At 44.5% G+C, this 27,240-nt stretch overlaps 11 protein-coding genes across 11 annotated transcripts; 8 read left to right on the top strand and 3 right to left on the bottom strand. All coding sequences in view use genetic code 12, as the record gives it.

The window, feature by feature from the left end:
* Nucleotides 1-47: 47 nt before the first annotated feature.
* On the top strand, nucleotides 48-3,680 carry HSL1 (Serine/threonine-protein kinase hsl1; the record flags this gene model as incomplete). The annotated part of the gene is made up of 1 exon (XM_006686360.2): nucleotides 48-3,680. The coding sequence occupies one exon, from the start codon at nucleotides 48-50 to the stop codon at nucleotides 3,678-3,680; it is 3,633 nt and encodes a 1,210-aa protein (XP_006686423.1).
* An 805-nt stretch (nucleotides 3,681-4,485) lies between these two features.
* On the top strand, nucleotides 4,486-7,389 carry PSN45_003789 (uncharacterized protein; the record flags this gene model as incomplete). The annotated part of the gene is made up of 2 exons (XM_066158159.1): nucleotides 4,486-6,957; nucleotides 7,384-7,389. The coding sequence occupies 2 exons, from the start codon at nucleotides 4,486-4,488 to the stop codon at nucleotides 7,387-7,389; spliced, it is 2,478 nt and encodes an 825-aa protein (XP_066014256.1).
* Nucleotides 7,390-7,816: 427 nt separating this feature from the next.
* PKC1 (Serine/threonine kinase) lies at nucleotides 7,817-11,059 on the top strand (the record flags this gene model as incomplete). The annotated part of the gene is made up of 1 exon (XM_006686364.1): nucleotides 7,817-11,059. The coding sequence occupies one exon, from the start codon at nucleotides 7,817-7,819 to the stop codon at nucleotides 11,057-11,059; it is 3,243 nt and encodes a 1,080-aa protein (XP_006686427.1).
* Nucleotides 11,060-11,421: 362 nt separating this feature from the next.
* Nucleotides 11,422-12,219, bottom strand: PSN45_003787 (uncharacterized protein; the record flags this gene model as incomplete). The annotated part of the gene is made up of 1 exon (XM_006686365.1): nucleotides 11,422-12,219. One exon carries the CDS (start codon nucleotides 12,217-12,219, stop codon nucleotides 11,422-11,424), a length of 798 nt encoding a protein of 265 aa, XP_006686428.1.
* Nucleotides 12,220-12,492: 273 nt separating this feature from the next.
* On the bottom strand, nucleotides 12,493-15,531 carry MAK21 (RNA-binding ribosome biosynthesis protein mak21; the record flags this gene model as incomplete). The annotated part of the gene is made up of 1 exon (XM_066158158.1): nucleotides 12,493-15,531. One exon carries the CDS (start codon nucleotides 15,529-15,531, stop codon nucleotides 12,493-12,495), a length of 3,039 nt encoding a protein of 1,012 aa, XP_066014255.1.
* A 694-nt stretch (nucleotides 15,532-16,225) lies between these two features.
* Nucleotides 16,226-17,470, top strand: cmk1 (Calcium/calmodulin-dependent protein kinase type I; the record flags this gene model as incomplete). The annotated part of the gene is made up of 1 exon (XM_006686367.2): nucleotides 16,226-17,470. One exon carries the CDS (start codon nucleotides 16,226-16,228, stop codon nucleotides 17,468-17,470), a length of 1,245 nt encoding a protein of 414 aa, XP_006686430.1.
* Nucleotides 17,471-17,780: 310 nt separating this feature from the next.
* PSN45_003784 (uncharacterized protein) lies at nucleotides 17,781-19,820 on the top strand (the record flags this gene model as incomplete). Its single annotated transcript, XM_006686689.2, has 1 exon — nucleotides 17,781-19,820. The coding sequence occupies one exon, from the start codon at nucleotides 17,781-17,783 to the stop codon at nucleotides 19,818-19,820; it is 2,040 nt and encodes a 679-aa protein (XP_006686752.2).
* Nucleotides 19,821-21,415: 1,595 nt separating this feature from the next.
* Nucleotides 21,416-23,311, top strand: PSN45_003783 (uncharacterized protein; the record flags this gene model as incomplete). Its single annotated transcript, XM_006686368.2, has 1 exon — nucleotides 21,416-23,311. One exon carries the CDS (start codon nucleotides 21,416-21,418, stop codon nucleotides 23,309-23,311), a length of 1,896 nt encoding a protein of 631 aa, XP_006686431.2.
* Nucleotides 23,312-23,476: 165 nt separating this feature from the next.
* On the top strand, nucleotides 23,477-25,168 carry ADE2 (phosphoribosylaminoimidazole carboxylase ade2; the record flags this gene model as incomplete). The annotated part of the gene is made up of 1 exon (XM_006686369.2): nucleotides 23,477-25,168. The coding sequence occupies one exon, from the start codon at nucleotides 23,477-23,479 to the stop codon at nucleotides 25,166-25,168; it is 1,692 nt and encodes a 563-aa protein (XP_006686432.2).
* A 119-nt stretch (nucleotides 25,169-25,287) lies between these two features.
* PSN45_003781 (uncharacterized protein) lies at nucleotides 25,288-25,566 on the bottom strand (the record flags this gene model as incomplete). Its single annotated transcript, XM_006686370.1, has 1 exon — nucleotides 25,288-25,566. The coding sequence occupies one exon, from the start codon at nucleotides 25,564-25,566 to the stop codon at nucleotides 25,288-25,290; it is 279 nt and encodes a 92-aa protein (XP_006686433.1).
* Nucleotides 25,567-26,671: 1,105 nt separating this feature from the next.
* On the top strand, nucleotides 26,672-27,238 carry RPL19B (60S ribosomal protein eL19; the record flags this gene model as incomplete). The annotated part of the gene is made up of 1 exon (XM_006686372.1): nucleotides 26,672-27,238. One exon carries the CDS (start codon nucleotides 26,672-26,674, stop codon nucleotides 27,236-27,238), a length of 567 nt encoding a protein of 188 aa, XP_006686435.1.
* Between the last annotated feature and the right edge of the window lie 2 nt (nucleotides 27,239-27,240).

Genomic DNA, 27,240 nt, shown 5'->3' with positions numbered 1-27,240 from the left:
TTACCGCCATTGACGTTTTCATTAGTGTTTACTAACACCTTTTAGAAATGACTTCTATTGCATCTCACCCCCAGCTGTCCGCCGACTTTCCACAGGCGCCTGTGGACGAAGAGTCCTGGAACGTCGACCGAGTGGTTCAGTCGGTCACTAATGCCAGTAAAAGGCTCTCTCAAATATCCACAAACACAAACAACTCCAACAAAAAACGCAAAAGTCAGAACCGTATCGGGCCTTGGAAGCTTGGCCGTACCCTAGGACGAGGCTCCACTGGAAGGGTCCGCTTGGCGAAGAACATCAATACCGGCAAGTTGGCTGCTGTTAAGATTGTTCCCAAGTCCAACTTCAAGAAACTTGAAAACCCCAAGTACAGAAACTTGGCGGGTAGAAACTTACCATACGGAATTGAACGTGAAATCATTATAATGAAGCTCATCAACCATCCCAATATCATGGGACTATTTGATGTTTGGGAGAATAAGAACGATTTGTATCTCATTCTCGAGTATATTGAAGGAGGTGAGCTTTTTGATTACATGATTAAAAGAGGTAAATTGCAAGAATATGAGGCCGTCAACTACTTCAAGCAGATCATCCACGGTATCAGTTACTTGCATCAATTTAACATATGTCACAGAGACTTGAAGCCTGAGAATTTACTTCTTGATTTCAACAAAAACATCAAGATTGCTGATTTTGGTATGGCTGCCTTGGAAGTGAATGAAAAGTTACTTGAAACCTCATGTGGTTCTCCACATTATGCTTCACCTGAGATTGTCGCTGGTAAAAACTATCACGGGGCTCCTTCTGATATCTGGTCCTGTGGAATTATTTTATTTGCCTTGTTAACAGGGCATTTACCATTTGACGATGAAAACATCAGAAAGTTGTTGTTGAAGGTCCAAAACGGCAAGTTCATTATGCCTGCTAACTTATCCGCAGAAGCCAAGGACTTAATATCGAGAATGTTGAGAGTTGACCCTGACCAAAGAATTACCATCGAAGGAATTCTCAAACATCCATTATTAACTAAGTATCCTAACAACTTACCCTCTAGTGCTGGAGGTATTGGTTATCATAATCTCAACATCAAACCCCTCAATAGTTCCAATAAGGTAGATAAGGAGATCTTAAAGAACTTATCGATTTTATTCCACAACTGTGACGAAGAAGTTATAATGAGTAGGTTGTTATCTCACGAAAAAAATCCTGAAAAGGTGTTCTATTACTTGTTGATGAAATATAGAAATGACCACATTGATGATAACCTTGATTTGTCGAGTGGGTCGATCATAAAGTCTAGTTCAAGATCTCCAGAAAAGCTGTTGAAGAAATCGACCTCTTCTAAAAAGGCTTTGAATAACATCACCAACACTTCAAATTCCTTCAAGGCATCCAATTCGTTCAACAAAAAGAAATCAATGAAATTGAATGAGAGTATTACCATTTCACGGTCCAGCTCCAAACCAGTTCAAAAGTTAACTAGAAAATTAACTGGTAACGAATTGAGTAAGATGATTCATGATGATAAAGAGAATAACATATCGGCCATGGAAAGACATGAACGCAGATTGGCTAAGAAGGTCCATGACATCAATGAGGCCAGGGCATTGAAGTATGAACAAGAAAAGCAGAAAGAAAGTGAACAACTGACAATTCCCTCTCATAGCTTTTTGTCTACCGATGAGGACTCAGACCTTTCCCAGAAAGACAGTAATCTTGAGCACTCAGACACAGAGCCTTCAGGTAAACGGCTCCCTCCAAATGCCGCTGTTTTGTCTGCTTCCCCCAGAAGAAATGTCACCGAACCTCCTTTACCATCTCAATCTCTTGACCCCCGTATTGCTGGTATTAGTTCACTCTTGAGAGCAAAATCGTTGGCGGCACCTTCTTCATATGCCTCTTTGAGACGTACAGGAGTCAATGAAAACACAACTAAAGTGTTGAAGAACTTAGGGATCGAGCTCAACCAACCATTCTTGGTCAAGAAGACGGTGAAAACATCTAGTTCTATGAGATTATCGAGCTTCATTGATAAAGAGAACATGAACATTTCCTTGAAGGAGTTCAACGTGTTGGAGAAACCGGTGGCTAAACCCGCTCAGGATGCGGTGACTAAACCCTCTCAGGATGAGGTGCCTAACCTAACCCCAAAGTACTCCTCGCTTTTGTCTGATGATAAGGAAGGTACTAGAAAGAAACTGACACCTCCCACTTCGGCTTTACCAAACAGACCCGATGCTCCTAAAGGCATAGTGTTGACGACAGAAGCAATTACTTCTGCTCAAAAGATGTCACCTGTGAGATCTACTTTCCAAGCAACTTCTACCAACTTGTCTCAGGTGTTCAACTCCAAAAGACCCATGATTCCTAATCCACGATTTTCGAGATTCTCCTTTAATGGGTTGCTTAACCTGTTTAACCCTGAACTGGAGATCTACAATAATGTGAATGTCAAGAGCGAAAGTGGCACTGTTGTGCGTCACAAGTCCAAGTCTCAACTCAAGAAGTCCACTACTATCGATTTGAAGGGATTAGCAACCAGCTACAACAAAGATGATGAGTTCATTTCGGTTTCTGTAAGTGACAATGAAGAGGAAACGAACAACACAACGTTGATGAGGAATGCCATTACTGATCAAGGTATTATTCAGGAGAACGAGCCCGATGCTAGCATTCTGCGGCAAAACATCTTGGATACAACCTCTTTGGCTGATACCATTAATGTTGAAGAGAACGAATCCAACGAATTTGAAATCAGCAAACACGAACAGGATTTCGACGACGAAGATGAACAGGGCTCTGATACTGAAGTGGACTCTCGGGCGTATGACCGTGATACTTCGTCGAGTTACCAGGAGAATAATGATAATTATAGAGATCTGCAACAAGGCCAGCTTGATTCGGAGGATAGAAGTTTCAATCAAGAAGATAGAAGCTTTAATCAAGAGAGAAGCTTTGGCCAAGATGAAGGAAGCTATAACCAAGAGGATAATGAAAGCAGTAGGCACCGGCCTCAACAGTTGGAGTTGGATGACCATCAAGGTACGATATCCACCATCATGTCTCAGCACGCCCTTTTAATGACCAAACCAATCAAGCCAGTGTCCTTAGTTGAGGCAAACCTGCCGTTATCTTCGCCCGTCACTGAAACGGCACCGGTGATTTCAGGTCCTAAACCAGTGGAAATTCAGCCTTCCAAGCCTGGTCGGGTTCACACAACCGTATTGAGAAGACTTAGTTTAAGGCCCAAGCGTGAAGCTCCAAAGCCTCCTATGTCGAAAGACGAGGAACTAGAAGCTCCTAAGGAGAATTGGTTCATGAAAATCATCCATTCACTTGGAGGGTCATCGTCCCCAAATAACAAGCAGAATAAGATCACGACGATTAACTCGGAACTCTCTTCTGTTGAGCTTCTTGAAATTATCCGAACTACTCTTGAGCTCAAGAAATTCGAAGGCTCGCTTACCCATTTCAACATTGACGAAGAGTTTGGTATTATAGATGGGTTGGTTCCCTCGAACTTTGCTAACGGCAGAAAGCTCAAGTTTAAGATTGAGGTCATCGATATGGTCAACCGATCAAGCTTACATTTAATTAAGGTGAAGGGATCTACGAAGAGTTTCAAGAACTTGATCAAGATCGTTTCGTTCATCATCCGGGAGCACGAGAAGAAGCGTTAAAATATATGTATAGATATAATGAAAATTGTTAGATACCTTGAGATGAAGTCATTTGGTGGATTATGGAGTTTAGAAAATCTCTGAAAAATTGAAAATAATTGAATGCTAGAGCTTCACGACGGGACAGATGCAAACTTGACACAAAGGTGCAGACGCAAACAAAATCTCATCATACTTGCTCCGTATCTCCGTACACCTCATCTCATCTCATGTCTCTCTTCTCTTGCATACATTACACACAAAGAGCAGACCTCCGCGCCGCATCTCTGCTTCCTAAAAAACCGCTTATCATGACTCATATATCTATGCTCGGCCGATGTATTGTCCTAATCGAGACCCTTCCCGAGTATGACAGATCTTAGTGAAAACCTTAATGAAAATCCTTCACCTGTCACATTCAGAAGTATAGTTTAGAAGGGGTATAAAACAGGGACTGGCTCCCGTTGTTTCTGTCCTCATGAGTTTCCGTACGAGAATTACACAGTTGTTCAAATCGAACAACACCAGCGACCGAAAAGACAGGTATCCTGGAAAGGACCACGAAATAGAGAGTTTGAAGAGAACGCCGAAGCCTATGGAGAAGAAGGGATTTTCGAGCAGCACACAAGAGAAGATGAGGATATTGTGATTAATTAGATGGCTTATATATGTAAAATAAATAACAATTATTCGAGCACCGTAGGCTGGGGTCGCGCCATTTGGTCGAATTCTCTACCAATTGCCCGGTCTACCAGTGGCATTTTGTCGCAGTCCACGAGTCGCATTTTACTCTCAGTGATCGCTTCTACTGGCACTATCTCTCACTATGAGCGGCACCATCATCAGAGCCAATTGGGACAACGGCCAACACACCCAACACTTCGTTGCCGTCACTCCCCTCGGCGATGAGATCATTCTCTACACCACCGACGCCGACACCATCTCCCCCACTGTGTCTCGCGGTGGCTTTGACAATATCCTGTGTTCCACCTACTCCCAATTCCAACATGGATTCACTGCCGTTGGCCAAATCAACGGTACCGTCGGCGTATTGGATATGACCGACAACTCCTCCACCGTTATACGTCTCCGCCCCAAACAGAGTAGGCCGTGCAACGCGGTTTCGTTCAGTCATTCGCTTGTGGCAGCAGCTTTCGATAAAGGCCGACAAGATACAAGTCTTCAAATCTGGAGCCTCGACAGCGAGTCCCGCCAGATGCCGGTCCACAGCTACGTTCCCAATGAGGCGGTGTTATCGGCACTTTTCTACCCTGATCGCCCCGACCATTTGCTTTGTGGCAGCTATAAGTACTTGCGAGAATTCGACATTCGTGCTGAAGTTCCAGCTTTCCAATTAGCGGCAAAGTGCACCCTCGACCTAGCGGTGGACCCGTTCCAGCCCCATAACTTTCTGTCGCTGGGCGAAGACGGACTGTTGGCGCTCTGGGACCGGCGGATGTTGACCCGCAAGAATCGAGAGCTGCCGGTGCTACAGTTCAATAAGTTACTAGACACCTCGAGGAAGAATGCCCGGCCGTGCTTGCGGTACTCGCCGGTGCGGCGGGGTGAGTTCTCATCCATCTTTAACGGCGAGTTGATCCGACGTTGGCACACGGGCGTGGTGCCTGCTACTGACGATGCGTCCGCTACTGCCACCACCCCCGTCATCAGCTCTAGTGCTGGCGCCGCCGTCGGGGCCACCGCCGCTCTCAAGGCCCAATCGGCTCAGTTGTACCGCCCCGACCATGATAGCCTTTTCGTCAGTCTCGTGCTCGACGTAAAGGCAGACTACTCCCGTGTCATTTCGTTCGACTACTCTCCCGATGCCCGTGCTGCCACCTCCACCTCTTTTGTGTGTATGCGGCAGAGTGGGTCGGTGTTTCGAATGCCGGCCGTTGAGTGCATTGAGTCGCTTGACTTCAACTCCAATAACGAATTCTCCATAGTGGGTCCAGAAGGAGCTTTCACGCGGTTTTTGGACGAGCCAGCTCCAGGACCACCGTCTCGTGCTAATGATTTACTGCTTAGTGCTGACTTGAACCGGTTCCGGGAAGAAAACACCCCTCCTGTTGTAGACGGTGACGAAAACACCGAAATCGACGATGAAAACACCGATAACATCGAAAACGGCCATGACCTCAACGACCACGCCGCCGTGTGGAATATGCTTGGCACCTCGGACATGCTCCGCAACGATATCTGTTGGACCATACGCCGTAGAGCCGTGTTGGGCTATAGCCACGACTGCGAGCTCAATATTCGGGTTCTTGAGTCCATTGACGATATCGACAATCAACTAGCTCTCCGAAACACCTGGAAATGGTTGAGTCTCGCCAAAAAGTCTCTAGACAAGGGAACAATGGTGTCACATGGGGTGGATCTTGGGTTTCTTGGGGTCATAGGTATATGGAATGGGATAGAAAAGTTGACCAACCCCAAACGGTTCAACACAGACGGACCGCTCCTGGAACAATTTTTTGCCCAAACCATCAAGGCCATTGTTCTGTCAAAAGGCAAGAAGGCTGCAGCCATTCACATTCCTAGTGCCAGTGAACATAAAGCCCAAAGAAAGCTTTGTTTGATTGTGCTGGGATGGTATTTCAGCGACGAGGAGTTTGATGAACGACTCGAGATCCTCGTGTCTCTTGGGTTCTATGAAAAGGCAGCTGGTTGGGCGGTGTTCCACGGTCACATTGACCGGGCAGTTTCTATTTTGTCACTGTCGCCCAAAGAACGACTTCGGATCATCGCCACCGCCGTGGCTGCTTATTTGGCCTACAGAGACTCCAACGTCAATAGTCCGTGGAAAGATCAGTGCCGGAAAATGGCCCTGGAGTTGGATAATCCATACCTTAGGGCCATATTTGCGTTCATTGCCGATAATGACTGGTGGGACGTGTTGGATGAGCACAGTTTGCCGTTGAGAGAACGGCTTGGAGTGGCCCTTCGGTTCCTTTCCGACAAGGACTTGACGGTCTACTTGCATCGTCTTGCCGACTATGTGGTAACTAAAGGAGAGTTGGAAGGGTTGATGTTAACGGGAATCACTGGGCGTGGAGTCGACTTGCTCCAGCTGTACGTTGATCGTACCAGTGACGTGCAAACGGCTGCGTTGATGGCCTCATTTGGGTCTCCCCGGTATCTTGTTGACAGGCGTATCGACCACTGGATCGATTCGTACAGAGGCCTCCTTAACAGCTGGAGTCTTTTTAAGACCAGAGCCACCTTCGATGTCCATCGCACAAGACTCTCCCGAACCTCTACAGGTGTGCCTACCCTTTCGGCCGTTCCTAAACAGGTGTACCTCCAATGTCCAAGGTGTTCCAAGAACCTTTCAACTAGGGGCCAGTCCAAACCCAAGCCCCAACTTCCACCACGCAGAGCCACTCGTAATGATACAAATTCATGTCCCCACTGTGGAGCACAACTTCCCCGGTGTTCGGTGTGTCTTCTTTCGCTTGGAACACCTGTGCCCTTTGAAACCCTGGTTACACCGGCATCGGCGTCTCTCATAGAGAACAGGTTCAGGGAATGGTTCAGTTTCTGCTTGAGTTGCAACCACGGCTGCCATGCATTCCATGCTGAGGAGTGGTTCGCTAAGCATTATGTTTGTCCAGTGCCAGATTGCAGTTGTCAGTGTAACAGCTTATAACCACGAATGAACCATTTAACCATGCATTTAAAATTCATCTGACCCACGCACCCATGCACAATGTACTAATAGAACTAGATCATATAATAATTCGCTATTTAATTATCATTCATGTGTAGACTTCCTAATCAAGAAATAATTGAGTTAATTAAGAAAAATTCATGCTTTCCTATTGAGCCAAATACTTCTTGGACTCCCAGTCCCATCCTCCTTGGCGAATCTCTTATTCTCTTGACCAGCTACCAATTATATCACTCATGGGGATACATCCCACCTACCACTGGTCGTGCCCCTTCCCAGCTCTCTGCACGACTGCTCTGTTTTTTTTTAGCGTTTCTAGCGCGCAAATCGGGCTGTCAACACAAACCAAATCGCTGAGGGTCTGTTGCCTATACATCAATATATCCTTTCAAAAATCCAGTGTTTCGTGTAGTTCGACCCATTTTCTGAATCTGACTGTCTGATTCACCCTCCTCCTTGTTTTTCCCGTCTCACACTGTTCTCAATGTCCCAAGGAAACTCAAAAGTCTTGGACGACATTCGAGCCAAAATCGATAGAGAAACCAAGTTGATCCAAGGGTTCCAATCGCTTAAACGAACCACCACCAACTCAGAGGTCATCCAACGGTGCAATAATCAGATCCGTGAAACCCAATCGAATATCGATTATTTGCAAGAAACTCTATCGAAGTTATCTTTGCAACAAAAACAGCAATCCGAACAACCACCCCAACAGCAAAATGGCCATCGTCCGGTGTATTCGAGGTTCGATCTCATCAAGTATGATGGGCCTTCATTGGGCCACCGGATTCAATACATGGTACAACAATTGCAGTTCAAACTCCAGGTGGAAAATCAATATAAGGCTGCCAACGAGAAAATCAGCCAACTTTACTTGATGGACGGTGACAAAAGCAGCTCGATAGCCGCCGAAGGCGGTCGTGTTGAAAGCGACCAGCGGATTCAATTGCTCAATAAGGCGTTGAAGCGGTACCAGGACATGCACATCGATGTGGAAGAGGTGACTCGTGACATGGAGATGATGAATACCCCCAAGTATGCCCGTCGTCCGCTTCTGGGGAAGTTGTACGTGACAATCACGTGTGTTCGGGATATTGATCACATTGCTCTGCCAATGTTTCTGAAACGGCCAGAGTCCTTGGTTTGTGTCAAGGTGGATGATGTGGAAAGAGCCAAAACCAAGCCTAGCCGTAATGGGAAATGGAACGAAGAATTTGTGATCGATATCGACAAGAGCCATGAACTTGAGCTTGCTGTATACGACAAGTCCGGTTCTGCTTTGGTTCCTGTAGCCGTGGCTTGGGCTTTATTAAGTGATATCGCTGAAGAACTTAGAAAGAAAAAGGTTGCAAATGATGGAAATGAGGGATGGGTTACTGCGTCGGCTGCCTCCGCTTCTGACTACCAGGGTCCTGGATCTGGTAATGCCTTCGGTGCTGGTGCCAATTCAGGAACTGGCTCCTACGGTGATTCTTTTGGATCTCTGAACCCGGTGCCAGTTCCCTCTCCTCCAGTCCAATCTACCTCTGATTCACCAAGAGTGTCTGTTAGTACCTGGATTAATCTCGAGCCAGTGGGACAAATGCTCGTCACTCTAAGTTTTGACAAGTCCAACTCATCAAGAAAACAGTTCATGGGAGCTTTGGGACGTCAAGGTGCTATTAGGGCAAAAAAAGAAGAGGTTTTCGATCAACACGGCCATCAGTTTGTGCAGAAACAGTTCTACAACATTATGTGCTGCTCCCTTTGTGGAGAATTTTTGCGTTACACGGGATTCCAGTGCCAGGATTGTCGTCTCTTATGTCATCGGAAGTGTTATCAGAAGGTCGTCACCAAATGTATTTCTAAGTCTAGTGCTGATCTTGACTCGGACGAAGCGAAGTTGAACCACAGGATTCCTCATCGGTTTGAGCCCACCGCTAACAGAGGGACAAAGTGGTGTTGCCATTGTGGTTATATCTTACCCTGGGGAAGAAAGAATGTCAGGAAGTGCACCGAATGTGGTGTCATGTGCCATACCCAGTGTACTCACTTGGTTCCCGATTTCTGTGGAATGTCTATGGATATGGCTAATAAGATTCTTTCCACCATCAAGTCCACCCCCAAACCTACTCCGAAGGCAACAAAGCCCCTTAAATCTAGGACTGGGTTCCCTCCTATGGAGCCGATCAACCTCGGCCATAAAGCTTTGTCTTCGGTTTCTTCTGACACTTCTGGCTCTGGTTCCACCGCAGTTGCTGCTCCTCCAGTTTCACCATACCAACACCTGCTTCCACCTACTCCTCAACACCATCAGTTCCCTCAACACTACGAAAAATCAGGAGGTTCTACTGAACAAATAGGTAGAGGTGTTGATAAGTTCGGTGACCCATACGATGAACAAGACAGATTCAACCACACACTACCTACAGCTATTCCAGATCAGTACCAAGTACCTGTCTCCACTTCGGAGCATCCTTACAAACTGCAAGCAAGAAGACCACCCCCTCCTCCTCTTCAACAACAGCAGCAGCAGGAATTTCCTGGAGACTACACATTCATGTCTACAAAGTCTGAAGAACTTTTGGCACAACCAGAACCCAGCAATCCTTTTGCTCCCGAAGAATTCGACTACACGCACCAGCCAGAAAAGTATGCCTCACAAGTCCCTGAACAGCTTGTTCCTGCTGAGAAAAAGGAAAAATCGTCTCCACACAAGGCCTCTAGACGCCGGAGAAAGAAGGTGGGCTTGGATGACTTCCAGTTCTTGGCTGTGTTGGGTAAAGGTAATTTTGGTAAGGTGATGTTGGCAGAATCTCGCCATACCAATAATTTATGTGCTATTAAGGTGCTTAAGAAGGATTTCATTGTAGAAAATGATGAAGCAGAAAGTGTGAAGTCAGAAAAGAGAGTGTTTTTGACTGCAAACAAGGAAATGCATCCATTCTTATTGAATTTACACTGTTGTTTTCAAACGGAAAACAGAATCTACTTTGTCATGGAGTATATTTCGGGTGGTGATTTGATGTGGCATATCCAGAACTCCAGGTTTTCAGCCAAGCGTGCCAAGTTCTATGCTTGTGAAGTGTTGTTGGGCCTTAAGCATTTCCATGATAACGGAATTGTGTATCGTGATTTGAAATTGGATAACATCTTATTGACTTCCAAGGGACACATCAAAATCGGTGATTACGGATTATGTAAAGAGAACATGTGGCATAAGAGCACTACCGGCACCTTCTGTGGTACTCCAGAGTTTATGGCTCCAGAAATTGTCTCAGGCAAAGAGTACACCCGGAGCGTTGATTGGTGGGCATTTGGTGTGCTTCTCTTCCAAATGCTCTTATGTCAATCCCCATTCAAAGGTGATGACGAAGATGAAATCTTCAATGCTATTGAACATGATGATGTCAAGTATCCTATCAGCATGCCTCGTCAAACGGTGTTGATTCTCCAGGCATTGTTAACCAAAGACCCATCCATGAGATTAGGTTCTTCAGAAAGAGACGCCCTTGAGATCATGGAACACCCCTACTTTGCCGATGTGAACTTCGATGACATTTTGAGCTGTAACATCCAACCACCATACTTGCCAGAATTGACGAGCGAGCATGACTACTCCAACTTCGACAAGGAATTCACCTCCGAAACTCCAAGATTGACTCCTGTAGACACAGTGTTGACATCTGAAATGCAAGAACAGTTCAGAGGGTTCTCTCATGTTTCCGATGACGCTGCCGTTGTATAGAAAATTATCTATTGTACCAACTAATTTAATCATTTACTCACTAGAGCCTTCGCGTTTTCTTCCTAGATTCGATTATGCACCGAAGTATGCACGGAGAGCAAAACAAAGCTGGATGGGACGAACAGGGTTCCATGAAGAAATAGACCAAAGAAAAACAGCCATGAATGACTTCCGATGTGTCTGAGGTAGGCCAGCTATCACATACAGTTTTTGTGTTCTTTCCGTCGGTGTTGGCAATTTTTGATGGTATTCTATAAAAATGCTTAAGTCTATAATTTTGCTCTATAATTGATTGTTCCCTTCAATTCCCTCTATAATGGGTTTTCGACACTCAAGTCATAGTCGTGTGACACTCCTATGTCTCACATCACAACACAACATCGGGAGCTGTTTTTAGTGTCCTCATGGACCTGCTCCATCACGCTTTCATCTTTTTTACTGGGGCTCTCGTGCTTCACTGGAACCACCTCAGCGGAATGAAAATCTTCTGATTTAACCACCTCCTCTTCTATCCTTCCTATATGATTTTTGGCTTTTCTAGGCAGTCCTTCAGGTGTGGAAGCTAGCGGAGACTTTCTAGGAGAAATGGCCACCTGGGACAACCGTCTGCCAAACAGCTTTTTCTGGCGGATTATCTCCGCAAGAGGCTCAAACACCTTGTCCACATTTGTGCCCCATCGGGAATTAGCTTCCAAGAACTTCAATGCCCCTATTTGATCAGAAAACTGCTTCCCTTCCTCGTAACTGACGTTTCTCTCATCCTCCAAATCGCTTTTCAAGCCCACAACTACCACCGGGGGCATCTGATCTCCACCACGCAACTCCACCACCTGCTCATACAACTGCTCCATGTCATGGAAAGAATGGTGGTCTGTGATGGAATAGGCAAACACCATTCCTGAATTGTTCATGAGCTGTCTTTTCCTAGAAGAAGAATAGTTGTCTTGCCGCGGATTCAAGTCGAGAATAGTGACTTCGTTGTAGCTGTGACCCGTCCGAACCACTTTTGTATATAAATCTTCAGGGGCATTTTCCTCCTCAATATAACGGTTATGAATGTAGTACAACACCAACGACGTTTTGCCCGAGCTCTCCGTACCTAACAAACAGATATCATACTCTTGGTTCAAGGTGCCAAAGTTGTCCTGATGCAAGTTCATTCTCACGCGACAGGGAGGTTAATGAGGAATTTTTTCGAGATTTTGGAAGCGATTATTGCATATCTGTGAGACAAAGAAAACGGTTTTCGGGTCAATCGAATTAGGCAATTTGAGTTTCTTTTTCTCAACGGTTTATGTAACGCGGAAAATCTTTGAACGGGATGTAATTGGTCTCTGGGGGGTGGCTTCGAGACTTGTGCCATATTTGTGGAAGTCGGTACCTTATGGGTCAGGTTTTGTTTCGCCGGTTCGGCTTGTATATATTATATGTATCTAACTATAGTCGTCATCGTCAGAATCCAAATATTGCGAATAATCGTCAGCAGATGCGAACACGGGCAACTGCTTGAGTTTCTTCTTTTTGTTGCTGGATTTGTCGCTATCATCACGGCCCCGTTTCTTGGTGTCGGTTTCGCCGTCGCTACTGATCTCATCATCCTCGTCGATAAAATTGAGGTTGTCGTCGCTGTCTCCCTCTGAAAAGTCCAATTTTCCATCGAAATCAGCAAAATCAGTTTCTTCCACTCCCTCTGCTTCACCTTCGTCAATCTCTTCTTCGCCTTCGTCAATCTCTTCTTCGATCTCTCCATCGTCGTCAGAAAAATCACTGTCTCCAAATCCAACAGACCCTTCACTATCATCGTCTTCGATTTCAGGCCGAGATTTCACCAACGCACTCCAAATCTCTGCATCATCCAAGTCTTCTTCATCTTCATCCTTAGCTCTCTTCTTGGTTTTTGCCTTCGTTTTGGAGTCCTTGGTGGTGAAATACTGGTGGAAAAATGATTCGTCTGGACGAATGTCCTCAGTCTTTTTGGTCAACCAGTCTTCGGTGTTGACAGGTACATCACCACTCATGACATTGGTGGCTTTAACCAAAAGGGAGCCGGTATGACTTCCTCCCAAGGGCTGCATAATAGAAGAACCTTTGGTGATAGCCTTTTGTTTGGCATTCTTGTACACAAATCTGTCCAAGAAATGACTTAAGCTGTATAAGCCCAAATCCGGCTTGGTCTGGTCTTTACCTTCCAAAAATGATTCGGCATAGATGGATACAGTAGGATGGTAATGGGTGAGAAATGGTACGACTTCCCAGAGGCAAGACGAGCTGGCTCCTGCAAACTTAGGGTCTCTCTTACGACTATCGTACTGCTCTTCTTTCTTTACCTTGTCTTCAGCTTCTGGTCTCTCTGCCTCACTCACCAACAAGTCTCCAACCTCGGGGTAGATTTTGCTCAACTCTGTGAGCAAGTAAAACATTCCTGAAATGGTTCCTACATTCAACCAATGACTGCAAACTTGAACAATTCTCTTGACGAAGGCTAATACTCTGTTTGGCTCAGTAGTATCACTCTTTAATGCTTTAAACAATAAGTTTAAGTAGATACCTTGTTTGGAAGAATTGAGTAGTCTCGGATCCAAAAGAGATTCATACAAGGTTCTGTAAAATCTGTCTGGGTTCAAGGCTTGTTTGGAAATGATGTGATGAACCAACACCAATGCTTGGACAGAAGTGTTGAAATTAGAAGAGTGAGTGATTCTGAACAAGGTGTCCAAATGCTGGTCATAAACTTCGTTGGACAAGTTGGAAAATGGGAAAGCTCTGTTTAACCCTGTCAAAAGAGCAGAAAACAACTTACTGTTTCTCTCTTCTGCAAGCTCAGACTCAGTCTTTTCTTGCACTTTGACCGATCTTCCACCCTTCTTTCCTCTTTTGAAGTTTTTTCTCAAATTCTTTCTGCCCTTTTGGGTCTTACCAAGGGTTTTGTCACCTTTTTCAGCCGTTTGAGGATCACTTTCAATAAGCACCTTCTTGAACAATGAAAAGTATGTATTGACCAAGTCATTGGCTATCTCTGGCTCATTTCTGGTCAAAATCGTCTGATTCAACGTCAACACGGAATAATACTGAACATTGTATTCACTACCAGGCTTGAAAATAGTATCAACCACTGACTCAACAATTACTTTTTTCATCGCAGGATGAACCTGCTCCAATTGCAAAATTGCAAAGGAGGTTTTCCCGGTCACCTTGTTATCTGAATCACCCAACTTGTTCACACCAAGTCTAAGCAAGTTGGCTTCTTGTTCTGGCTTTGCTTTCAACAAGTCGAAAATATGTGATACAACATTCATTTTAACATGCACAATGGGATCGTGGGACAAGTGTTCCAAGATTTGTACTAACTTAAAGTATGATTTTTTTAAGTGGTCCTCAAAGTAGTATATGGCCAAATGAGTGTCAGATATTTCTCTGGTCATTGCCCTCTTGTTGAAGGCTATAAGTCTTCTGTCTGGAAGTAATCCATTCACTAATAAATCCTTGAATGCGTGGATGGCTTGCAAAGCTGCAGTTCTGGATTTTTTCTCACAGAAGCCAAGTAAGGTGTCAAATGCTTTGAGGTTGTGCAAGGGAGATTCTTGGACTAATAAGGTCAAGGCAGAGATTTTATCATTCAACGTACCATCTGATAAAATTTGAGATAAAAACTTTCTTTGGGAGTTATTGGACGTGAACTCCTTCAAATAAGTCTGGTTATCATCCTCAACCACTTTCTGGGCTCTTTCGTATAATCTTTCTATTGCAAAACGATCAAGTTTTTCAGGGTTTGTGACTGTCTCCAAAGGAGTGTTGTACCAGTCTAACCGAGAGGGAATTGCAAGTTTCGAGCTGTCAACTGCTGAAAAGTCAGTGACCTTGTCTGGGTTTTTCTTTTCTTTCGGTATAGTTTTTTCCTCGACCTGAATTTCGGTCTCTTCTTCGGATTCTGAGTCTGATGATTCTGACGATTCTGACGACTCCGATGATTCTTGTTCTTTTACTTCTTCTACTTCTTCCTCTTCCTCTTCTTCCTCCTCCTCCTCTTCCTCCTCTTCTTCCTCCTCGTCCTCTTCCTCATCTTCACTTCCGACTAACTCAGGAACATCGTCATCACTCACCACATGCACTTCTTTTCTCTCCAAGCCAATACCTTTCATAAACAGGCTCAACTCCGAAGCCAACAGCTTATCCAGCTTACCAGTTGCATTTTCAAACTCTTGTTCACTTTCGTCACCAGATTCTACTCCATTCAAGAGAACCAAATCGTCTTCTGTGGCTCCAAGTGCCAAAGCTTCGCGACGCAATATTTCATCTTCATGGCTGAGGGGCTTCAGGTCCTGCTTTCCTTGCGTTGTCTTCGAAGCCTTACTTGCCTTTGCACTCTTGTTGCCTTTAGTGCTCAACTTGCTGGCAATTTTGTCCTTCAAAGAACTTAAATTGAGCTTAGAGGCATCCATAGTCGCTTCTGCTAAATCGTTAGAAAACCTCATCTCCATCTCAAATTTTTTTTAAGAGCGAGCATCGCATATGCAGGATTGCTTCTTGATCAAGGACCAGAATACAGAAACGAGGTAGATAAAGATAGGGAGGTAACTAGAATAAGCGTGGGCGAGATCTGAGAGATGTTGGTAGAATGGGTATTATTTCTTCTCTTTCTTTCAATATTTTGGGATCCGTTGTGCCTTTTTAACCTTTTCTATAATTGACGAAATTCCCTTGTTAGAGAACTACAAATATACCGGGTACAAATATCATTTGCTTTCCAGCACACAAACACAAGCTCTCTAATTCCTCTTGAAATAAGGTGTGGGGCAAACAAATCTCTTTGGGTGTCACGGACGGGGAAAGTCGTGTGCGGAAAACACAGCCAACCAGGCCCTATACTTTCCTAGCTTTCAGCATAACAATCCTAATAAGCACCCATATAAAAATTCAACATCCCTGCCGATATAAACACATCTCAGTACATCTCCGGTTACAGAATACTGGAGTTCTCGTCCAGTATTTTCAAGTTCACCCAACATTGCTTTTTGCTTCAAGATAGCGTGATCCGGATTATTTCTCCGGATTATTTCCCAGTGCTCCAGATTGTGAGATTTTCCGAGAAGGATCTCCAGACGCTTATATTTCCGGTATTTTTCCTTCAGTTGCTCGTCCTTCGATATATTCATCTTTTTTCCACACATGACAGAACAATCCAGCTGGCCCCCCAAGGAGGCCACCAACAAAAGAAGAAACAGCTACATCAAGTTCGACTCACCATGCAACTACACCGTGAGTAAAAAAGCGTTGGGAGAAGGCTCCTATTCAACGGTTTTCGAGTGCAAAAACATTAAAACTTCAAGGCATTATGCCGCCAAACGGTACACTAAGAAGCTTGTGTATGGTATAGAAGACATGCTCCAGAATGAATTCAGTGTCCTTAAGGCTATCAGTCAGAGTCACAAAAATTTACTTAGTCTAGTGGACTATTTTGAAACCGAACAATTCTTCTTCCTCGTCACCGACCTTGCAAAAGGCGGAGAACTATTCGATCGGATAATCACCGGTGCCAACGAAAGGCTTGCAGAGTTTGAAGCTGTGAAAGTTACAAAACAGTTGGTAGACACCATTGAGTTTCTACACTCTAAAAACATCATCCACAGGGACATAAAGGCAGAAAACATACTTTTCCAGACCAAAACTAGCACCAACATTTTATTGGCTGACTTTGGTTCAGCCAGGGTACTTTCCTCTTCGGAAAAGTTGTACAATAGATGTGGGACACTCAGCTATATGGCACCTCAGACGCTTAACAAATCAGGTTACTCTTTTGAAGCGGATATGTGGGCAGTCGGGGTGCTTGTCTACTTCATGCTCTGTGGATATATGCCATTCGACTGTGAAACTGATGAAGAAACTATGGAAGCTATCACAAAAGGAGATTATATGTTTGAGCCTACGTCCTACTGGAACCATATAAGCAGTGCTGCAAAAGACTTTATCCGGCAGTGCTTCCAACTTGATCCCGATAAAAGAATGACTGCAGAAGAAGCTAATACACATCCATTTGTGAGTCCATTGACTTCCAAATCGTCTTATTCGTCATACTTGAACTTGAACTCACTCGCATCCAACACCCCGAGCTCAATATTTACCTCATCTGCTAGTAATTTGAGCTTAGCAAACAAACTCAAGGAGTCACTCCAGAACCTTCAGAACATACAGAGAGATCCTCGGGCACTGTATACACTTTCCCGGACTTCTAGCGACTTTGGAGATGAAAAGTTGAAAGGAGCCATGTGCGAGTCCCCCAACATCATCTCCAAATTCAGCACCCCTGTAGCTTCAACCGCAGTTTCAAGGGCGGCCAGTGTCGAGCAAATTACCTCCAGCGTCCCCAAACTCTCGGTAGATCAGAAACATGCTCCAACGACGTTTTACATATGATTATAGATTTAGACCTAACTTGGGTGAATGATATATTATTACGTAAGCATGCACGCTGACACCTGGCGCGCCATGGGCGCTGCTCGCGGTGGATCAAATCCAAAAACAACGCACCACCACAAGAGTAATGGAAACCGCTTTAAATATAGCCCTGGGCCTCTCCGATGCCTCCAAACCACGGGAAGAGCGGGATCTTCTAGAAATATACCCTGATATCGACGAAACACGCCTCCTAAACGTGTTTGTAGTGGCCCACCTGTCACAATCGATGCAACTGTACCAAGATCGACTACTACAAACCAACCCACTAATGGGAACGCTCAAAGAGCCACAATTCCGCCAGGTAGAGTCCAGCACGAAGGAACGGCCGACAGAGTATCACGTGAGTCGCATAATCGGGGACTACGGGTTTGTGGACCTACACTCCAAGCGTCTGCTCTATAACTACAAACCACACTACCACCGGCCTTTCCAAACCAACCAAACCGAAACCATTTCGGAAGTGATCCGCCACAAAAAGAAGCAGGCTGAGTATGATATGGACGAGCAGGACCTGTTGTACCTCGAGCATCGTAACCGGCAACCGGAGAACACTCTCGATTTGAGTCCAGAGGTGTTTGAGATCGCGATGACCATCCTTGAGAACTTGTGGATGGACCTTGAGAGCCAGATGAAGTCACTTGCAGGCGATGAGGAGACTATGGCGATAGATCTCGACCTCGATGGAGGGCTGAACATCAACAAGTACGGTCACGACGACGGGATAGTGTTTGGGACCGTTGACGATCAGAAATGTGCTGTTTGTAACGACAGTGATGGAGACAACACCAATGCGATTGTATTCTGCGACGGGTGCAATATAGCCGTGCACCAGGAGTGTTATGGGGTGGCATTCATCCCCGAAGGCCTGTGGTTATGTCGGAAATGTATGATCAACCAGCACAAGCAGTTTGACTGTTGCTTTTGTCCGAGCAAGACAGGAGCATTCAAGCAGCTCGACAACTCATTGTGGAGTCACGTGGTGTGCGGCCTTTGGATCAACGAGTTGTACTTTGCCAACCCGATCTACTTGGAGCCAATCGAGGGAATTGACCTGATCCCCAAGAGCAGGTGGAAGCTCACATGCTATATCTGCAAACAAAAAATGGGAGCATGCGTCCAGTGTTCGAACCGCAGCTGTTTCCAAGCGTACCACGTCACCTGTGCCAAACGGGCTCAGTTATATATGTCGATGACCAAAGGGTTTCTCGCTGCTGTCAAGGATAAACTGACTCTAAAGTCGTTCTGTGATAAGCACACTCCTACCGATTACATTCTAACCCAAAATGAGATCATCGACGGCATCAACAAAGCACGGGTTTATTTCCGAGATTTGACGTTGTTGAACCTTGAGAAGGATAAGCTTGACCGGAACAAGCAGCTCAACAATAAGTTGAACATGTTCAAGTGGAAAACCGAAAGTAATACCCCAATAGCTCCACGACGGTTCAGTCAAGTACTTTCTGCTAAGCTTTTCGAGATGAAGTTGGATTCAATAGACGATAACGGCAATTTAGGAATCCTCCGAGGATTGGGCAATAAACCCACGAGGACCAAGGAACTGTACCTTGCTGAACTTGAACAAATGAGTAACGATATCTGCAGGTATTGGTGTTTAAAACGGGAATCCAAGAATGGAGCCCCGTTGATCCGCAAGAACAACAACTTGATCAACACGTCGTCAATTCTCTACGGCAGCAATACGCTCCAAGAGGTGCAAGAAAAACTCGATTTCGGCAAGACCCTCGTGGCGGACCTAGAAAAGGTAATTCATCTCAGTGACTTAAGCTTGCATAGACAGTATATACAACAACAGCTCATGCTTGCTGACCAGCACTTGATGCAAACGTCCTTTTTCCCTGTGTCACAGCTCATTCGTATCATTTTACAGGAGCTCACCAAACGGTACGACTCAAAAAAAGTGCTTACCAATTGGAAAAGCCGGATCAGTGACGTGAGCCTCAAAAATATTTCAAACCTTAATGATCAACTCCAGATCCATAGCGTGGCCCAGTTGCAAAAACATTTGAACGAGCTCAACCAGCTTGTTGTGCTGGAAAACAAACTCACTAATAATGTGGTCAAGGTATGTGCCCGTTTCTACAACGGCTTCGCCGCCAAGTACCAAGACTATATCGAGGTGGAAGCTGACCTAAAGCAGCTTCCGGCACCAGTGCATCTCACTGCTGAAAAGGTGACGTTGGTCGACGATCTAGATTATAGTGACCTCAGTGAGGTGGATCCTTTGGACGAGGGAGCGGAGGATAAGTTGGTGGCCTTTTTGGGTAATGGTAAGCAGCGGCGGTGGTAGATCGATCACTGAATTAAGGATCTGGTTGCGATTAGGTTGTTGCAACACGCAGTGGATAGGAGGCACGGGAACTCCCACCGCCGGCAGGTGATATACGACAAGTTTAAATTTTACCTAATTCACCGATAATATGTATACAGGTGCATATAACTTGAAATACATTGCACAAAGCTTCCAGCCCCTATAAACTAAAGAATGGATCCGGCCGGCTTAATTGGGAAATATAAATGTCAAAACTGGAGCCACTCTACTGTAACTTCTAAAACTAGAAACATAGAAACGTATTGTGTGCACTTTTGAAACTCTAGCGCCCTGCCACCGAACTAGGAGATGCACTCCCACTTCCGACGTTATAGTTTGATGATTCGGTACCTGTCGGTTCCACAAAAGTTTTTCGGGGTCCTCCAACCATTCAACAATGTATTCAATGGCCCACACCGGTTGGCGGGCACTGTGGTAAAATTATCCTTTTTGTGCACCACAAATAAGCATGAAATACGTAGGTACCCCTTTAACCAGTGTTCTGTTGTCCCCGCGGATCTGCAGTATTTGAGGCCGGAACGACAGGGCCATATGGATTTGTCGCATCTCAGAATTACTTTCGTGTTTGTGTTTTGTTGATGAGTACATCATCGTCTAACGTCTTCAAGTCTAGACCTGATGCGTTTAAGCGTCCATGGCTTATGTATGGGTTTGCTCCTCTGGCCAGGGGGGTTCATGCTTTCCTGAGATTTTTACTGAGGGAGATGAGGTTGAATATGGTGCACATAGTCGCAGAGACCCGAAAAAATAAAATAAAAATAAAAACTTGCTCGACAGCACGTATCAAATACTTACTAGAGTCAAACCACAGTCTTGAAAAAGCTACTCCTCAATAGATCTATACAATGGAATCATACATGCCTCACGCAATTGTTTCCTTATCTTCGACGGCGTTTATAGAACAAATACAAACAACAGTAATTGGGGCAAATCACAGAACTCGTCCCCCCAAAAAAGAATTAAAATAAAAAAAAAGAACCTGTAACAAAAGGTTGGCACCTTTGCTCCTGTTGTTATGTCCTTAATAGCTGTCTTTTTCAAGCTTGACGACGTACATTTTGGTTACAAAAACTCTGGACTGCCTATATTCTGGCGTTTTTCACTTGCATAATAATAATAATTTCCCAATACTGCCTAACTGTTTTTTTTCATTATTGCAAATACTGTATCTTGAGGTTTCTTAATATTTTTTGTTTTTTGTTGTTTGTTGTATTTCTTATCCCCCCGACTTTGGTATTATATCGGTTTTATATAACCTCGCCCTTGCTGTTTCCATATCAAGCCAAATAAGATTTAGTGACATTGGTTCGCTGTTTTCTAGTGAACACAAAATACACGAAAACAAACGAGAAAACGAGAAAAGTAGATAGTCAATTTTTCTCACGTCCGTTCCTTTTTATTACTTTCCTGTTCCTTTGTTTATCACCGTGCCTTTGTCGTGTTACGAGAACATCAACCCTCTGGAGCAGTAATCTCCCAATCCATTGACCGGTTTGTTTGTGTTTTTCCCCCCAGTTTCGGACTACTCATACCCTTGTCTTTCATTCAAAACAATGTCCCATACTCCAACACAAACCCCTACCACCAAAAAGACCAACAAAAAGCTCCCTATGATTGTGGACATAGCCCTCGATGGAAATGGCAAGCAAATATACCAGGTCCACGAGTCCAGCAAGTTTGTTCGAAGAGAAATGCCTAGATCCACCAAATTTAACAGTTCTACCACAGACCTACTTGATGAACTCGACGAAGAAAAAACTCCCATCCGCAAGATTTTGGGGACCATTAGTCCTAGCACCTTGAACCAAAAGAAAGTCAGTGATGACGACTCGGGTGAGGATTCGAGTGTTACAGAACCCGAAAGTGCCACTAGACACGGGTCTATGGGGAATATGCTTTTCCCAGACGAAGGGGATGAGTACTCTGGTGACCTTCTCGACAAGAACAAGGACATCTGGTCGGACGATGTGGAATTGGCGTTTGAAGAGGTGTTGTCGATCATTCCCAAGAATGGCCTCAATAAGATCAAAATCAGTGGACGATCCTGTGGCCGAAATGAGTTGATCAGTGACTATATCTTAACCAAAACTGGCAAGTACCGTACCAGAAAACAGGTCTCAAGTCACATACAGGTAATCAAGAATTTGGGCAAACGACTCGATGTCATCAAGTTGATAAACGAAGGACCTTCATTTAAAGACGACAAGGAGCAGATGGAGAACACCAAGAAGTTCGAGGAGATATTTCTGCAAATCAACCTCAACAAGTCGTTGGGTTTCAACAAGGCCCCCAAGAGGCAATATTCTAACTCTGAGCCGGCTCACGGTGGGAAGAAACTTAAGTCCAAACCACATCCCTTGCAATTGTCGACCATGAACTTGATGATTGAAAACTTCTACATGTCGATTTATGACTCCATGCTCAATAACCCGATAATATTATCCTTACATGATAACCAGGAGATCACCAGCTTGAAGTTGAAGCCAAATGCCAACATCTCCAATAGGTTTCCGGAGCTCATTAGCATGAACAATTTGAACTTACCGATTTTGCACAACTTGGTGAGAATCCAGTTACCTACCAACTTTCCTCTCAACTACTCGATTGGCCAGGGATTGAAGACCAACTTGTTCATTAGAGGACCCGCTGGACTGGAAGAGAAGCAGTACTCGATGTTCACGATCATTTACAACTATGGGAAAGACTTTTTCAAAATCAACGAAAACCATATCAAGTTGAACGATAACTACGACTTCTTGAACAAGTTTTGGAAATTTTTCCTCGACAACGAAATGAATTCCAACATCAACACCATCAATCACTTGACCATCAAGCAAATTCTCTACGAGGATGATCCCGTCACTAAGGACGAAAATATGGCTGGCCACAATACCATTTTGAAAATTCCCAAACGGAAAATCAAACACATCTTCTTGTGGGAGTTCGTCAAGGTGAACGACCTCAAGGATGCTGTTACCACCACCTCACGATTGTTGCTTCCTGACACAGTGGATGACCAGGTTTTTCCTCAGGTGGTTACATTTAACTCCAACTATTACGACCCGGCAGGCCCTAGTACAGGTACTACCGCCGACTCCAATCCCTTCACCAACCCATCGTATGTTTCGTCCGCCCAAACAGACTTTGGTGCCATGGACTATAAACTCAAGCGAGAGAATCCTGATGAAGACCTAGGCTTGAACACCATGAGCTTGAACCCTCTGATGCCGTTGGCAATGGTCACTCTGTCGCCGCTCCCACCTGCTCCTGTGCCGGTCTCTGGCCCCATGCCCGTCCCACACGGTGCCGGCTCTGCTGCACACTCTCAGGGTTTAGGAGGCCCAATGTATTCGCAGCCAATGCAAATGCCCATGGGTGCAAATTTCCAGCATCTAGACTACGACTACCAATTTCTCTACGGAGAACCCCCGTACCCAGGTCACCAATAAACCGAAGACATGCTTGCCCAGTCCCATAGCGAATCTATTCAATTCTTCTGTATAGGAGTCAGAGAAAAGGTAGTGGTCACGTGACGAGATTTTTCCCGAGTCACCGCCGCACCTGACTCTGTGCGCATTAATATAAAATCTCATCTATCTACATCTCATTACAGTATGGATACTCAAACAGTAGGAATCTTGGGAGGAGGCCAGTTGGGCCGAATGTTGGTCGAAGCTGCCAGCAGATTGAACGTCCGCACCCGTATTTTGGACAAGGGCTTGTCGCCCGCCAAACAAATCAATGCATCGGAAGTACATGTTGATGGCTCATTTACTGATTACAAGAGCATTAAGGAGTTGGCCCTTCAATCAGACGTATTGACGGTTGAAATCGAGCACGTTGATGTTGCTGCTTTGGAGCAGGTGCGAGTTGAAACTGGAATCAAGATTTATCCTTTGCCGGAAACTATAAGGTTGATCCAGGATAAGTACTTGCAAAAAGAGCATTTAATCAAACATGATATTCAGGTCGTTGAATCTGTGGCGTTGAACGAGAATAGTCGTGAAGAAGTTTTGAAGATTGCTGATAAGCTTGGGTTCCCGTTGATGTTGAAATCAAGAACTTTGGCGTATGATGGCAGAGGCAACTTTGTGGTGAAGACCAAAGACTCAATCGAAGAAGGTCTTGAATTCTTGAAGGACCGTCCTTTGTACGCCGAGAAATGGTGTCCGTTTGTCAAGGAGTTGGCAGTCATGGTTGTGAGATCCATCGAAGGGGAAGTTTTCAACTACCCAATTGTGGAAACCATCCATAAAGATAACATCTGTCATTTGGTGTATTGCCCTGCTCCAGTGAATGCTTCTGTAATGGCAAAAGCCGAAATTTTAGCCAGGAATGCCATCAAGACGTTTCCTGGATGTGGCATTTTTGGAATCGAGATGTTTGTGTTGGAAAACGGCGAACTTTTGATCAACGAAATTGCTCCAAGACCCCACAATTCCGGACATTATACCATTGACTCGTGTGTTACATCTCAGTTTGAGGCTCACATTAGGGCCATCACAAACCTCCCCTTACCCAAGAACTTTACATGCTTAACCAACTCATCCGTTCACTCGATTATGTTGAATGTTTTGGGTGATAAAGAACATAATAAAGAGTTACAGGTGTGTCGCAGAGCCATGGAATTGCCAAACACCAGTGTGTACCTATATGGAAAGACATCTAGACCCCAGAGGAAAATGGGCCACATCAACGTCGTCGACACTTCTATCTCCAACTGTGAACGTAAACTTGATTATATTTTAGGGGAAGCTACATCATATGAAGTTCCAGTTGAAGGTGATCAAAAGCCATTGGTCTCTATTGTAATGGGCTCTGATTCCGACTTAGTAGTCATGTCCCAGGGTGCCGATATCTTGAAGAAGTTTGGAGTTCCTTTCGAATTGACCATTGTTTCTGCCCACAGAACTCCTATAAGAATGCAACAGTTTGCTATGCAGGCCCAGGGAAGAGGTATCAAGTGTATAATAGCCGGGGCTGGTGGTGCTGCCCATTTACCAGGAATGGTTGCTGCTTTGACCTCTTTGCCAGTGATAGGTGTCCCTGTAAAGGGGTCCACTTTGGATGGAGTAGACTCCTTACACTCGATTGTACAAATGCCTAGGGGAATTCCTGTGGCCACCGTTGCCATTAACAATTCCACTAATGCGGCATTGTTGGCTATCCGTATATTGGGTACTGATGATGAGAAATGGCTCAATGAAATGAACCAATACATGTTAAACATGGAAAGCGAGGTGTTAACAAAGGTCGAAAGGTTAGAGAGAGTTGGCTACGAGAAGTATTTTTCTTTTGGGAAATAGTGTCGATATTTACTATAAAATCATCAAGTTTGTAACATCAATATATCGTTAACTCCAAATGTAATTTTGTTATTTTAGGAGAATGTAAGAAATAACCCGTTAAATGCCCTTTATATGTATTAGAATTTCAATGCCTTGCCAGTCTTTTTCTTACTGTTCTTTTTCTGCTTGTACTGCAGCTTCCTGGAGTCTCTCCACCCGGAGGTTGAGATCTTCTTATCGGCATTCACCGCTTCATTATCTTCGAGCTTACTACCAGTCTTGTCTTGCTTGTTCAACTCTTCCTTCATTTTGTTGGCGAGTCTCTCCCGTCTCTTATCATCAAGGTCCTTGAACTCCTTGTTTCTCTTTATGCTTTTGGCCCTTAACACGTTCTTGGATCTTAATGATTTGGCCATTGTAGTACAGTTGAGGATATTTTTTTGTTACTCATCTCATCAGAAATCGAACCGCACTTTTTATCAGAGTCATATATGTGGAGGCAGACAAATATTAAGAAATGTGTGCTGAAGAGGGTGAAAAGAGGATATTGTTGTTTCTGTTATTAGTGTGGGTCAAAGGTTCTTTGGTAAGACTATTTGAGCTATGCGTGAAGATTTGCATAGACTGTAGTATTTGAGAAAAGCATATAAGATGCTGGCATTAGCTATTGTCCATCAAAAATAAACTACTTCGGTTGGTGGAGCCTATTAAACTTCTATTATAGCTCTTCTGTTCAAGAACTTATAGTTTGATGGCTGATTGTAGTGTCATGTGTGCTAGTGATTAAAAGTTGGGCGTACACGACCAAAGTTGGCTGCAACTGTGGATCCAGTAAAGCAGATGTAGAGATACCCCATCAGCTTGGTAATGGTGTCGTAGTAGCTTAAGATCATTTCTGGATTGAGTGGGTTTGGTTGGGGAGGTTTTGTGACCTTTAGAAATATTGAATAGAATATCAATATGGTGAAAATCACAGAAATGAGAGAAGAAAGATACCCAGATTAACTCTTTACACCTAAGGTATAAAAAGATCACACAACCAGTACACAAACAACACAAACAGCACAAACAGCACAAACGGCACAAACATAAACACAAACATAACCCATTTAGTGTCCTACAATATACAACTCTACACACTCAACACTTACATAACCTGTAGTTGAAGAGAGTATGACTTCATGGCTAAACCACGAAAAAATACAAATATCGCTCATGCCCACCAAAATATAGTCCGATCATCCCTCCCTCACACCTCACACTCCAAAACCCTTCCATTCCTACAAAATACCAGTTCTAAAACCGTACCGCCAAACCTCCGGAACCACCAGGGCACAGCCCTGTGACTGCGCACCAGAGGAATTGTGTGCGAACACTGCACCGTTTGTGCACACAGTTTCCCAATCGAGCCCCAAATATGAGTAGGAAGGAGTTGGTACTCACACACCAGTTTCTCACTCACTGATGAAAAAAAATCCCCTACTCGAAAAATTTTTCTTTACTAAACTAATCCGTGAAATAATGGCTAACTTAAGAACCCAAAAGAGATTAGCTGCTTCCGTTGTCGGAGTTGGTAAGAGAAAGATCTGGTTAGACCCTAACGAAACCAGTGAACTCGCCAGCGCTAACTCGAGACAAGCCATCAGAAAGTTGTACAGAAATGGTACCATTGTCAAGAAGCCAGCTGTTGTTCACTCTAGATCTAGAGCTAGAGCCTTAAAGGAAAGCAAGAGTTTAGGTAGACACATGGGTTACGGTAAGAGAAAGGGTACTGCCGACGCCAGAATGCCAGCCCAAGTTTTGTGGATGAGAAGATTGAGAGTGTTGAGAAGATTATTGGCTAAATACAGAGATGCTAAGAAGATCGACAAGCACTTATACCACTCGTTATACAAATCTGCCAAGGGTAACACCTTTAAACACAAGAGATCATTAGTCGAACACATCATCCAGGCCAAGGCTGAAGCTTTGAGAGAAAACTCCTTGAAGGTTGAAGCTGAAGCTAGAAGATCCAAGAACAAGGCTGCTCGTGAAAGAAGACAACAAAGAGTCGCTGAAAAGAGAGAAGCTTTCTTGAACGACAACTAATT

This window comes from Yamadazyma tenuis, chromosome 5, assembly GCF_029203305.1.
Source record: "Yamadazyma tenuis chromosome 5, complete sequence".
NCBI classification, from domain to species: domain Eukaryota; kingdom Fungi; phylum Ascomycota; class Pichiomycetes; order Serinales; family Debaryomycetaceae; genus Yamadazyma; species Yamadazyma tenuis.
This window is presented reverse-complemented; position numbering and strand designations above follow the sequence as displayed.